The 14,737-nt window shown below is 44.5% G+C and overlaps 1 protein-coding gene across 1 annotated transcript in view; it reads left to right on the forward strand.

The window, feature by feature from the left end:
• LRIG1 (leucine rich repeats and immunoglobulin like domains 1) overlaps positions 1-14,737 on the forward strand; it is a 121,511-nt gene that overhangs the window by 40,221 nt on the left and 66,553 nt on the right. Inside the window, exon 2 of the mRNA XM_003410003.4 lies at positions 6,814-6,885. Coding sequence (XP_003410051.1) covers positions 6,814-6,885 — 72 coding nt within the window. The remainder of the gene's footprint in view (positions 1-6,813; positions 6,886-14,737) is intronic.

Here is a 14,737-nt window from a genome sequence, read left to right on the forward strand (position 1 = left end):
GAGCCGCATGTGGCTATTGAGTCATTGAAATGTCCTCTCTCTGCTGTTCACTATGGCAGCCACGAGCCGCACGTGGCTACTGAGTCATTGAAATGTCCTCTCTGTGCTGTTCACTATGGCAGCCACGAGCCGCACGTGGCTACTGAGTCATTGAAATGTCCTCTCTGTGCTGTTCACTATGGCAGCCACGAGCCGCACGTGGCTACTGAGTCATTGAAATGTCCTCTCTGTGCTGTTCACTATGGCAGCCACGAGCCGCACGTGGCTACTGAGTCATTGAAATGTGGCTTGTGCAGCAGAGGGACCGGTTCAGTGATGATAACATTTTTGAGTTGTGCAGCCATTCTCATCCCTGCTTTCTGAGTTGTTTCTCCCATTAATGTAGACTCACTACCCCTCAAGTTTCCTGTCTGATCTTGCTGTTGTCAGTTTGATCCCATATCCAAAAACAAACAAAAAAAAAAAACCAAACCTGTCGCCATCGAGTCCAGTTTGTAGTGACCCTATAGGATGAAGTAGAACTGTCCCAAAGAGTTTCCAAGGAGCATCTGGTAGGTTTGAATTGCCAACCGTTTGGTTAGCAGCCATAGCACTTAACCACTATGGCAGCAGGGTTTCCTTGATCCCATATAAACCAAACTAAACCCACTGCCGTCGAGTCGATTCCAACTCATAGCGACCCTATAGGACAGAGTAGAACTGCCCTGTGGAGTTTCCAAGGAGCGCCTGGCAGATTCGAACTGCCGACCTTTTGGTTAGCAGCTGTAGCACTTAACACTATGCCACCAAGGATTCCGGGTTTCCAAATAGATAGATCTTAAAAGAGCACAGTGCTCAAGGCAGGCATTCTTTACTTGTTAAGCTAATGAGGAACTGAATTTTTTTTTTTTAATAGTTGTGCTTTAGATGAACAAACTAGCTTCTCATTAAACAGTTAGTACACATATTGTTTTATGGCATTGGTTAACAACCCGACGACATGTCAGCACTCTTCCTTCTCGATCTTGGGTTCCCTATTACCAGCTTCCCTGTCCCCTCCTGCCTTCTAGTTCTTGACCCTGGGCTGATGAGCCCCTTTTAGTCTCATTTTGTTCTGTGGGCCTGGCTAATCTTTGGCTGAAGGGTGAAGCTCAGGAATGACTTCGTTACTAAGCTAAAAGGGCGTCTGGTAGCCATACTCTCAGGGTTTCTCCAGTCTCTGTCAGGCCAGTAAGTCTGGTCTTTTTTTTGTGAGTTAGAATTTTGTTCTATGTTTTCCTCCAGCTCTGTCCAGGACCCTCTACCGTGATCCCTGTCAGAGCAGTCGGTGGTAGCTGGGCACCATCTAGTTGTACTGGGCTCAGTTTCGTGGGGCCATGGTAGATGTGGTCCGTTAGTCTTTTGGACTAATCTTCCCCTTGTATCTTTAGTTTTCATCATTCTCCCTTGCTTCCAAAGGGGTGAGACCAGTGGAATGTCTTAGATGGCCACTCACAGGCTTTTAAGGCCCCAGACGCCACTCACCAAAGTAGAATGTAGAACATTTTCTTTATAAATTGTGTTATGCCAGTTGAGCTAGATGTTCCCTGAGACCATGGTCCCCACAGCTGAGGGACTGGATTCTTAGTTTTATTTAATTTTAATTTAAATGTAAGTAGCCACATGGCCAGTAGCAAGCTACCGTATTGGGCAGCACAGCTTTAGACAGTGGTGAGGATTTCTCAACTATCTTAAAGACTTAGCTCTTCTAAACCCGTAGGGTCAGGGTAGGGGGTCTCGTCAGGAAGAATGCTCCGCGAGCAGACTCTTGTCTTGCGCTGTTACGCAGTTTGCTTTTCAAACATGCCGGAATAAAACTTGAGCTGTTCTCTACAGAGGTGCCTGTTGTGTGTTCTGCAAACCGTGGGCCGCACAGTTATCTTTCAGCAGATTAGCTGAAAGCCTGTCTATGGCAGGGCTCAATTGTTCCCTGATCTGCGCACCCTTTGTGCAAGAACAGGAAAAATTTGTGTTATGACAATGGCTGACAAAATGTTTAATGAAAGCCGCAGTTGGCAGTAACTAAATTCCCTGAGGTTTCTTTCCTCCCCTCTTTGCTACTGAAAGATGCAGAAATGCTTTTGACAGCATCTGCCCTGCTGACAGATAAATTGTTTTGACAGGAGAATCTGAAACCTTCAACTGAAGAGAAATTCAGATGTTGGGCCTGGTGAGGGGCGGTCATGTTTGTAGAAATAAGTGAGATGCTTTCGACTTGTGTGTGTGTGTCAGCTGCCCCCTGACAGAAAGGCCTCATGAAGCCTTTTTCACTGATTAACCCATTGCTGGTCCTCGGGATCTGAGAGGAGAATTTACACTTCTGCAGAGCTCTTGGAAAGAACTTAGTTGTTGAGGTATCAGTATTGTCAGTAAGCATAGCCGTCAAAGGGTGAAAAACTTTGTTAAATGATGCTGGGAGTTTGTTTTCCCGAAATGGGCAGGTAAGAAAGTGTCTTTTAGGATTTTACTTTGGGTTTTATTAATAATATAGAGTAAATGTAGATATTCACTATGTGTTATATAAATACGGTAAATATATAGAGAATATAGTAAATAATTTTCCCCATTTCCTGATAAACGTCATTGAGGTTCAGCAGCCTGTCTCAGGTCATGGGACCTTCTCATATTTAAAAGTAAGGGCAGTTCTGTAACCAGAAGTAGAAATTGTTCTAAGGGACCTGAACTTCAGCCCGTCTTTTCTTTGTATTGCTAGTAGGTACTCTGAGGGGGACATTATACTTTATTGACAGTCTGCTGACCTTCATTTGTTTATACATTGCTTTTCTGATGCATTAGAAGTAGAAAAGTCACTGCGTTCAGCCTGACTCAGTGGAAACTTAAGTTTCCGTTCAAAAGTATCTTTGTTTTCTGAGGTATTTGTTGAACTCCCAGTATTGTTCTGATACTGCTACAGAAGACCCTTTCTCAAGTCCCAGTTGCTGTCCAGTTGACTCCAACTCGTGGAGTAGAACTGTGCTCAGTAAGGTTTTCCGTGGCCGATGAACCTTGGGTGGACTTGAACTTATAGCCTTTCAGTTAGCAGAAAAGCACATTAATCATTTGCGCCACCAGGGACTTTTTCTCAAGTAGACTTATCTAAAAAGAAGAATTTGTACAACACTTTTTGAAATTTAAATACATTTTGCTTGTGTGGTGATTTAAAATGATTTCATTCTACTACCCAGTTGCTGAGGAATATGGATGCTGGTGGAATGGGAAATGAGGGAGGTGATTTTGTTCCAGATAGTGAAAAATGGAGCCGCCAGTTAATTGCCTGAAACCCAGATTCCACTGATGCCCAGCTCCAGCGCTGGGTACACGTATGAGCCAGAAACAAGCCCTTCACTTTGAACCTTAATTGCCTCAGGAGTAGGTGGCTGAGATCAGAGACTGAAAGCTGCCAGTCCTCAGGCCAAATGTGGCCTGCAGATATGTTTTGTTTAGCCCATTCAGGGTTATTTATTTATTTATTTTTTTAAAAAGAATTGAAAATATTTCACATAAGAATCCAGATGGTGAGCTTCACTTGAAAAAGGAGAAGAGTGGTCTACACTGGCCCTTGTTTCTGGAGGCGAGGAACACGTGCCTCTTTGGGCAGGTGGGCGGGTGGACGGGCACCATTGTAGTGCCCACGTTCCACACCTGGTATGGTCACAATCCATATGACTTGCTTGCTCCTATGGGCTCTTGCTTTCTGGTTTCTGAGAGTCTTTCTCTAATGTCTCCTCCAACTCAACAAATCCTGCTGCCTGTGATAATATAGAAGTTACAATCATTGTAAACTCAGTGTGTTTAGACACAGGAAGTGATATTCCCCCCCCCCCCTTTTTTAATGTATGATAATGTGCTAAAACAGAGGAAGAAAATTTCAGTCCAACTAGCAACCTGTGGATTTTCTTTACCAGGCCTAGCTTGTTGATTTCTAGACACATTAATAAATACCCCAAGCACAGACAAGCTCACACTTGACTTCAGTCTGTGGCTTAAAAAATTACCACCTTCACTCTTTATAGTAATATAATCTCTGGACAAATTGCTTTTAATCCAGGCTGTGCCACAAACACAGAGGTACCATTCGTTTCCAGTGCAACTTGATTTTCATTTAGGTGGATGAATGTCCCTGAGTTCATAGTGAAATGGCTATCAGCCCTCGGCTAGTATTGATTTAAATGTCTCTGGAGTAAGTTTAATAGATGGTTGCCACTTACGTGACAATGTGCCCTTTTAGAGACAGACTTTAAACTCCTGATTAGTAGTACTGTTAATTGGCAGTAATGTGCAATGGAATTAATAGCTGAGATGAAAAATGTTAACCTCTTCGGCAAACACAGGGCTGGGTGTGCTTTGGTGGCAAGGAGCAGGATGCTGTGCAAAATAAGAAATTGAGGCCCATTTGGATCAAATTCTTGTGGATTCTGTTCTTGAGACTCAAGTCAGCTGGTCTGGGTTGAAACTCAGCTGTGCAGACATTGCCCCGTTTGCTTCTAGTCTGCCTCTGAGGGTATAGTCGAGTGAGAAGGAGAGAGACAAATGCGTTGTCTTGAGAATGCTGTTCACATGTAGACAGATGGTGTCACCTTAGAAGGCTGCTCACACCTGTGAGTACCAGTGAGAATGCTGTTCACGTGTAGACAGATGCTGTCACCTTAGAAGGCTGCTCACACCTGTGAGTACCAATGAGAATGCTGTTCACGTGTAGACAGATGCTGTCACCTTAGAAGGCTGCTCACACCTGTGAGTACCAGTGAGAATTTCCAGTGACTGGCTCCTTTCTTCTGTGTGATCATTGTTCCAAATATTTAATTCATTGATGGTAGGAATACAGTGTTCATAAATAACGCTTGCGATTCAGGACCTTCTCATGTTCACTTTCTAAATAATCATGTGAATTTTGACTGTACATATAAGCAATTTTTAGTCTCAGGTCTTGTTTAAACTGGGGTTTCCCAACCTCTAAATGCCACTGTTGACATTTAACCCAGTGCCCTCGAGTCGATTCCGACTCATAGTGACCCTACAGGACGGGGTAGAACTGCCCCATAGAGTTTCCAAGGAGCACCTGGCGGAGACATTTAGGGCTGGATAATTCTTTGTGGCGGAGGCTATCCTGTGCATTGTAGGATGTTTTGTAGCATCCTTGGCTTCTACCCACTGGATGCCATTAACGCACCCTCCCTCTGTCCCTGCCACAGTTGTGACAACCAAAAAATGTCTCTAGACGTTACCAAATGTCCCCTGGGGAGCAAAATCATCCCTGGCTGAGCACCGCTGGTTTAGACACTTTGCTACTGCTTGATGTTATCTGAGGCTTCGTTGTTGAGTTCCGACTCATAACGACCACATGTACAACAGGAACACTGCCCGGTCCTGCGCCATCCTCACAATTGTTGCTGTGTTTGAGCCCGTTGTTGGAGCCACTGTGTCAGTCCATCTCATTGAGGGTCCTTTTTTTTTTTTCCACTGACCCTCTACTTTACTAAGCATGATGTCCTCCTTCCGTCTCCAGGGACTGGTCCCTCCTGATAACATGTCTAAAATAAGCGAAATGAAGTCTCCCCATCCTCGCTTCTAAGGAGCATTCTGGCTGTGCTGGTTCCAAGCAGATGTGTTTGTTGTTCTGGCAGTCCATGGTGTATATATATATATATATATATATATATATATATGTATATATATATATATATATATATATATATATGTTCAGTATTCTTCACCAAGACCGTAATTCAAACGCATCAATTTTTCTTTGACCTTTCTTATTCATGGTCTAGCTTTGACATGAATATGAAGCAATTGAAAATATCATGTCTTGGGTCACGTGCACCTCAGTCTTCAAATTGACATTTTTGCTTTTTAATACTTTAAAGAGGTATTTTGCAGCAGATTTGCCCAATGCAATACCTCATTTTATTTTGTGACTACTTTTCATGGGCGTTGATTTTTGGCAAGCAAGGTTATGTCATCTGCATATTGAAGGTTGTTAATAAGTCTTCCTCTCATTCTGATGCCATGTTCTTCTTCATATAGTCAAACTTCTGGGATTATTTGATCCCATAGAGACTGAGTAAATATGGAGAAAGGATATAACCCTGACACACACCTTTTTTGACTTGAAACCACACAGTATCCCTTTGTTTTGTCTAACCACTGCATCTGGGTCTGTGTATGCCTTTCTCATGTGCGTAATTAAGTGTTCTGGAATTCCCATTCTTCACAGTGTTATCCATACTTTATTAGGATCCACACAGTTGAATGCCTTTGCATAGTCAATACAACACACGTAAACACCTTTCTGGTATTCTCTGCTTTCAGCCAAGATCCATGTGACATGAGCAGTGATATTCCTCATTCCATGTCCTCTTCTGAATCCGGCCTGAATTTGATGCTTTAGTAAAACATTAAGAAGATGCCATTAAGGATAGCCTTGGACTTGATACGGTGCAGAGAGTTCAGACTAGGACATTCTAATGTAGGTAGAGCACTGGCTTGTCTTAGAATTTCTTTACGAGTTCAAAGTGTTGAAATGGTATGGATTGAAGTCCATTTTGGTTTAGCCAACTTAAGGTGACGTGAGATTTTCACAGTATTGCTTTGAGTGACTCGTTTATGGATGTAAGTAAGCAGGAGATACATCTGTAAATCTCACATCAGTAAGATTACTTAAAATAACACGAGGCAGGGACAGTTCTGAGGGAGGAGAGGGCTTGGTTTTGTGGGGAGGGGGGCAGGGAAGATTCTTGAAACTTGGGTAAAATGCCAAGCGTTGACTGAATTTTTTCTCTCTCCTTTTACCAGAAACCTGAGTTACAACAAACTTTCTGAGGTTGACCCTGCTGATTTTGAGGACTTGCCGAATCTACAGGAAGTGTGAGTGCTTCCCCCAAACCTCTGGGGTATGGGAATGTGGAGAGCTCTTTAGGAAAAGCTGCTTATATTGCAGTGTTGTGCACTCCCCTGGAGCAGCAGTGTAAACGTGCTGGAAGGAACACTGCGTATGGGCTGTTAGTAACAGATCTTACCACGTCCTTCCCCTACCCTTTTGCTGTAGCCCGCTCTTCTGAGGCGGGCAGTGAAGAACATGTACAACCCAGTTGGTGCAGAGTTACTGGACATCCTTGCTACGTGATGGGTGTATAGGAGAAGCTTCTCCCTGTGGGACTGATTGGGTTCACACACCTGGGCAGGTACTTTTCCCAGTTCCTAGGGAAATGGAGCAGCCTACTTAGCAGTGGCATATGATGGTAGCCCACCCCTCTTGTTCTCCAGGAAACAAAGGTGTGCAAGATTGGACAATAGAGGCTGACCTTTACCCTCCTACCTCTAAACAGCTGGGCATTACTCCTTGCTGCCTTTTGTAGTATCCTTTAAATCAAGCCCAAATCTTTTCTTCTTTGTTTCAATGTAAAGAACCTCAGAGTTGGAAGTGGCCTTGCAAATACTTTGTCCCAAAGGGTCAACAGGGCAGTTGTGGGGGAAGGAGGTCTGAAAAGAATCACCCAGGATGACAAACTCCGTCCATCAAGGAGGCGGTCAGGTTCATAATTCAGTGTTTCTCCACTCCAGGCTGTCTTTAGTGCTCGTGGTTAGAATATCTCACTTCTCTGTGTTAAATCTTAAAGCGTAGTGGTTTCCTTTAGAATTGGACAAAATGAAACTTGGGGTATTTCTTCTGGCATCACTCAAGCTCCTGTTTAACATTTATTTGAGTGCCTACTCTGTGCCAGGCACTGTAGTAGGTATTGGGGGTACAGTGAACAAGTAGGGCCAAGGCCAGGGAGGCAAGTGAGATACTGGCCTCAGTTGCAAAATTTAAGACACATATTTTAAGGCAATGTTTAAAAAATCAAGATGAATGCAAAAAAAAAAAAAAAACATGATGAGCAAAATAACAAAAATTTAAAGAAAGACTTGAGTATTAACTGACTCTTTCTTTTGCCTCAGGCTCCAGTATGGCTGAGCATGGCACCATGGCCAATCCTGTCTTTATTTAAAATTGTGTCATTTTGTTCATCCTGGATTTTAATTAAAAAAAAACAAAAAAACACTGCATTCGTAAATTCCTTATCTTAGCTGCTGAGTTTTTCAGCAGCCCCTTAAACTGGTGTGCAGCTCCTCACCTGCCCATCCCTGAAGACAAATGTCTCCTCTCAGAGCTTACATCGGGATGGGGCAAGGCAGGCACAGAACAAGGAAACCAGCTAGGCTGGTAAGCGTTGGGGGGAAATTGAGCAGGGTAATGCCAGGAGCTTTTCCTTCCTTTGTTTGTAACTTTGGAGGGGCGATACCTGAGCCAGCGTGGTCAGGAAGGTGACGATTAAGCAGGTGTGAATGCTGTGGATGGAGGATTCCTCAAGGAATGCCCAGGAACAGGGCCGGGTGCCTTGACTGACTAAGGGGTGGGGGATGCGGCCAGGGCCGGGACCCTTTAGGGCCCGTCATTGAAGCCTTCTCAGCTGAGAATGAACGACCAAGCTGCTGTGGAGGCGTAGTAGATGCTCTGGTTCGTATTTTTAATGATTTGTATCAAACTCCCTCCTTCCACCGGACAGACTTTTAACTTTCATTTTGCTTGGCTCCGTCAGCCTTCAGCCTTTAGTTCTCTTCTGCTTGGTGCTTTTTAGAGTTTATGTTCCATACAGATAATAGAACTGAGAGCATCTGATTTCTACCTGTCCTTGGGGATGCCGGTTGTGAGCATTAAAAATTTGTGTGTGTGCATAATAACAGCTGTAGTAATCATAGCAGCACTATGTCCATCCTTTTGCAGGTATGACCTCATTTAATCCCTGCACCAGCTCTCTGATACAGATAGTCAGTAGTCCCACTTCACAGAGGAGGAACCTGAAGCCTAGAGAGGTTAACTAAACTCATGCAGTGTCAAGTGGTTGAATTCAAACCTGTCTGTAACCTGAGGCTGCGCTCCCTTACACCCCACGGCCCTCATCTTATCCTACCGTTCAGCTATAGATGAACAAGAGACCGAGAAAACCTTGGGTCACTCTTTCTACCCCACACTTCTCTGTCTAGTACAGAGTATTATCTCTTTAAATCTACACCATCCTTCACATCTGGCCACCCCTCTGGCTCGCAACATGGCTGTTCTCCCTCCTCTGAACTGCTGTTGTATTTAAGCCCTGGTGGCATAGCAGTTCAGATCCACCAGGCAGCCCTTGGAAACTCTGTGGGGCAATTCTACTCTGTCCTATAGGGTCACTATGAGCTGGAACCAACTCGACAGCAGTGGATTGGTTTCAGTTTGGTTATCATGCACTTAGTCCCACGTGGTGCTCTTTCTGTTTTGTGTGCAAGTTCTCTTTGCTCCTGCTAATGCCCTCTTGAAGGTTTACAGTCAGCTAGCCATCACACTAAACACCAAACTCATTATTGTCACTCTTGCCTTTTTCAGACAGTGGAAGGATAGGACAGCCAGGAAGTGGCAGTGGTCCGAACCCCTTAGTGTAGCTCCTGGTCCGTGCTGTCTGTGGCAGCACTACCTTCCTGAGTGTAGGGATTTAAGGGCAGAGATTCCATCTTACAGATGCAGTGTGGTAGAGTATGAAAAACACACGTTTTGGTGGCAGACGGACCTGGGTTTGAGTCCTGGTTCTGCCCCTTACTGGGTCTGTGTCCCTGGTTTAGCTCCTCTGTCCTTCTGTTTCCTCTCTTGTAACAGGAGCATAATAATACGTTATAGGGATTGTTACAGCTATTAGCTGGAGATGATACGCGTAAATGCGCAGGGCCTGTTACGTGCCAAGGGGTCATTTCATGTGATTTCCTTTCTCTTCTGCCACGTGTGGAACCTCCCAGCCCCTAAGTTGGGTGCATTATTAAGAACCAGATACTTGAAACTCTTGCACTGTGACCACCTCCGTTCTCTGTGTCACACCCTGTCCTGTGGGATAAATGGGTGAACTCACCGATGCCCATAGCTGGGAACTTCTCACTGACAGAGATCTTGCCCTAAGGGAATTCTGTTAAGCTGTGGAGGCAGAAAGATGTGTCAGGAGAGGGAAGTGGGGAGGTGGAGAAGGATATGGAAAAAAGAAAAAAATCATAGCTGACATACAATTACTTCTAAATTATCTAGGCTCAAGAGAACTAGGAGCTGTCAGTTCTCCCAAGGCCTGGAAGCCTTAGCGAGAGGGAATCACGGGCTGGCAGAGCGGCTGCGTGGCGGTTTAGCAGTGGTTTTATTTTGGAGGCCCCTGAACCACAGAACATCATGGCTGGTTGGAGAGAGAAAGTGAGCCCTTGGGGGGCCCCTGGAACACACGAGGGCACTTGTGCAGCTGCTTCCAAAGCCACACTGTTGTGTCACTGTCCATGCCATTGTTACTGCCCACACCATTGCTGGTGGCCACACCATTGTCACTGGCCACACCATCACCACTGCCCATACCATTGTCACTGGCCACGGCTCTAAGGAAAGTCCTCCAGGAAGTGCCTCCAGTGAGGGGTCCTGGACAGAGAAGCTCCTCTCTATGAATAAAAAAAAAAGAGGGGCTATTTATATGTTGTTCTTTAAAAATGGATCAGGTTACTGCTGCCTGGCCTGTGAGCACTTGATGTGGGTGCTGTGTGCTTTCCAAGGGCATTAACCCAAAATGCTCCTGAAGGCAGTAAGTGAGGGAGCCTTAGGTGTGCCCTAAGATCACTCTCCTATATCTCAGCTGTGTGTGTGTGTGTGTGTGTGTGTGTGTGAGAGAGAGTGATGGTGGTGTGTTTAAGAGTGAAATGATGAAGACGTACAGTCTTAAAGCATTGTTTTTGGGCAGTTAGTTACTGCCACATATTAAGCATTTACTACGTATCTGGATAGCTCTTAGGTTTAATTATTTCCGCTGCATCTGCCAACACCCGGTGAAGTTGGTACCTGTATTATTTATATTTTGGGGGAAAAAGAAGCTAAGGTACAGCAAGGTTAAGTGACATGCTGAAGATCAACTAATTGCAAAGGGTAGATTGGGGTCAAATGAGTCTAGGTCTGCTGCTCTGTGACTGTGCCTCAGGCTCTTTGAAGGTGAGAATGATGACTGAGCACCTTCCTGGAAGGCTTGGCATGTAATTCAGTGAGTTATTACTGTATGTAAAGTACTTAGCACAGAGCCTGGCACGGAGTGAACGTTAGACCCTGTTACTATTGATATTATTGTATTATTACTGTTATTTGTATTATTGTCCTATATCATGATGCTAAAATAACTTTATCCGGCTCTCTGGCATAGTAACTGTAGGTGATTAAGTCTTGACAACATAATCATATAGTATGTGTTATTAAGTAACTAAAGCACTAACAGTTACTGATTAAGTGGCCCTGACCCTAGCCTGTGTACCTACCCGCTACTGGTGACTTTCTCCTCTTTAAGAAACAAAGCCAACCAAAGTCATAACCTCCTGCCTAACTTTGACTATTGCAGCGGTTTGTATTTGGAAACAACCAAAATGCCTACCAATTGCAGATTGGTTAAATAATTCCTGGTTCATTTGTACTAAAGGACTAATGTGCAGCTGGTTAAAAGAGTAACGGGGATCTCCAAGATCTATTACTGAGGGACGAGCTGTGGTATGGAACAGCCTGTAATATGCAGCCATTGTAGAAATGTAAAAGCTGGGTCTGTGCCAAGCAGCTGGCCACAGGGGCTGCCCCTTGGAGGCAAACCAGGGGACTGAAGTGCAGGGAAGCTTTGTTTTTCACTATCTCCTTCTTGTACTCTTTTTGGAAATGGTGTGTATATGCCTTGTATTCTCTTTCGAAATGGTTTGAAATGTTTACAGTGTGCTAATATTAGCTATTCAGTAAATAAATACATATGGCCAAAACAAAAACCAAATCCCAAAATTATTCCTTTGGTTTGTTTTTCAGTATTTGCTGAAGCCTAATTTGATTAAATAATAATAATAATAATGTACTGTGAAATGGCCTTTTTTTTCTTTTTAACATTTTGTGTCTTGGAAAATGTAAACGTTCCTTTGAGCAAGCCAAAATAAATGGAAGTTTTTTGGACAGAACTGAGGGACCAAAAAAAAAAAAACAACCCAGTGGATTGAGCTGGGAAAGGCGCCCCCTCCACGTCTGCCCTGAGGCAGGCAGGCTGTGCAGCCCCCTTTATCCTCCTTACACCATCTCCAGCCCCAGGATTGGGCCAGATTCATGTCCTTCTGCCCCTGAGGCACTTCTTGGCCCTGAATCATGAGGAGAAGGTCCAGTGAGAGAAGCTGACATTGCAGAACAAGTTCTAGGGCCTTGAGTGGAAGCACAGTTTTTTTGGGGGGCGGGGGGGAGGGGTGGTTATGGAAAGACAACAGTACAACCCTAGACACTTTAGAAAATTTCATCAAATGCAGTCCTGAATTTCTGAAACTTCCTGGTTAATGAAGATGGTGTTAAGCTTCCCGAGTGCCTTTCCCCTCCAAGCTCCAGCTGCGCTATTTTTGACCAGTCTCTATTTCAGCCTGGGAAGAAGCTCTTGGCGTCTCAGCGGGTTCAGCCCTCATTGCCTTCTGAGGCCACATTCCAGTCTTAGCAAGGAAGGGAGCGAACTAAAGGGAAGAAGGCAGTGGTGGAGCTAGCAGACTGACTTTTTTACTTATGGTTCCTTGTAAACAGAAATGGTTTAGAAGTAGGCTGGCGATGCAGTTCCTCTCCTGTGGGCTCCAGCTGTCCTTTTCATAAATCAGGCCGCCCTGTTGAGATTAGAGCCTGCTATTTCTGACTGAACCTGTTGGCTGGGGGCTGCTAATCCAGATATAAAATGCCCTGTTAATCCCTAGCACCCCCTGTGGTCCACTGCACCTGTATACGCTGCTCTCCAGCAGCTCCATTGAGATTTGAAGTATTATTATGCCCCCTTTCCTTGTCCGTTTATTTCTGTGAAATTGGGTTGAGCCGTTTGTCCTGTGTACACTGGGGTTGAGACTACGCTCATTCGGCAGAAGCTCCCCTGCAGGGAAGTGCACACTACCTGTTTCAGGTTGAAAATCAAGACAGATCATAGGGTGACTGAAAAATAACTACCATGTGGCGCAAGCATTTATGAGCTTTCCAGCTTGCCCCGTGCTTGCTGGCCTTGTAGCTTGTGGCTGTCCTCTGATTTGCAGTCTTACTTGGGCTCAGACCGTGGCTGTTTCACTCCCTAGCTTTGTGACCCTAGGCTGACTCTTAGAGAAATTACCAGTCAGGTAGGGAGTTGGGTAATAGTAGTACGTCATACCTGAGTCAGTTGTTGTGGTGATGAAATTGCATTGTATATGTTGAGTTGTCGCTGTAATTGTAGAGAAATATAGGCCTAGACTCCCTGGGCCACTGCCACTTTGCTTTGTGATCTTGGTCGAGTTACTTAACCTCTCAGTGTTTCAGTTCCCTCCTTGCTATGGTACAAATGTGCGTGGGACCTACCTTCTAAGGGTCTAAAGATGAGGTTGTTGTGAATTGCCGTGGAGTCGATTCGTACTCATTGCAACCCTACGGGGTTTTCAGGGCTGTGATCTTTCCAAAGCGGCCAGACCTGTCTTCTGAGGTGCCATCGCATGGGTTTGAACCACTAACCTTTTGGCTAGTAGTCAAGCACTTAACCATTTGCGCCACCCAGCTGCCTTGAAAACAATACGTTGAAAAGCTCTTAGAACCATGCTTGGCACATGGTAAGCCCATAAGTTAGCTGCTGCTAATACCACCTCATCTGTGTTGTAGAATAAATCTCTAAGAAATGAAGAATTCTCAGCAAACTGCCTTATAGCACAGGCCCCAGACCTTAGTTTTTCTTGCTGCGATAAAATCTGAGGGTCTTTTTAGTAACAAATGCATCCCTGCACCAGGATGGGACAGGGATCTCCAGCAGGGTCGGAGGAGATAAAAGGTGAAGCAGAAACCATCTGATCTGGGGGACAGTTAGATAAGAGACTGTTAAAGTAATTAATTGTCTATTTCTACACACAAACAAGGGCTCTTTAAGGGGAGAAAGGATTCGCCACATGATACGATCTGCTTTCTCTGCCAGATGCCTCAGTCATGAAGCTGTTGAAACAGCCAGCCTATGTCCCAGAGCCCAGCAATGGCCAGACTTCCTCCGTAACTGGTTTTGGCACTAAAGAAAGCAAAAGGAATAATTCAAGACCTTTCCTCCTTCTTCTCCTTTTTTTTTTTTTTTTTTAATTCATTTCTATAAAAGATGGCTGATAACTATTCTGTTCAAGCAAATGCTAGCTGTATGCTTGCGTGAATACGGCTGTCATTTCAGTAGCTTTGCCTTCAAAAAGTAGCAAGCTGCATTGTAGACAACACACCTCCCCTAAAAAAAAAAGTGAGAATGAGGTAGCCCAGCTTTATCACCTTGATTTTGCATCTCACATACAGGTTTTTTTTTTTTTTTTTTTAACAGCCTGTCAGAACACTGTGCTCTGGCTTTCTTAAGGACTTTTAGGCCCACTTCGTAAGTCTGATTTTGGATTCTCTTCCCAGATTTGGAAATACATTTCCATGTAAGGAGGCCAGATTGCAAAGCCTCTTGGGGCAGACCAGGCAAGCTGTGCTTTGGTCTGTGGGCTTCCTCTTCCATTAAGCGATATTAACAGTGGAAACACAGATTTAGAATGTGTGAATGCAAATGAAGCTTGGAGATGGTCTCTTGTCTGCAGAGGAGTTTCAGAGTATCTTTGTGCAAAAGTGTGTGTGTACATTTTCCTGGAACCATAGGAACAAGGAATCATAGATGGACGA

The sequence above is a fragment of the Loxodonta africana genome, chromosome 22 (assembly GCF_030014295.1).
Source record: "Loxodonta africana isolate mLoxAfr1 chromosome 22, mLoxAfr1.hap2, whole genome shotgun sequence".
NCBI lineage: Eukaryota > Metazoa > Chordata > Mammalia > Proboscidea > Elephantidae > Loxodonta > Loxodonta africana.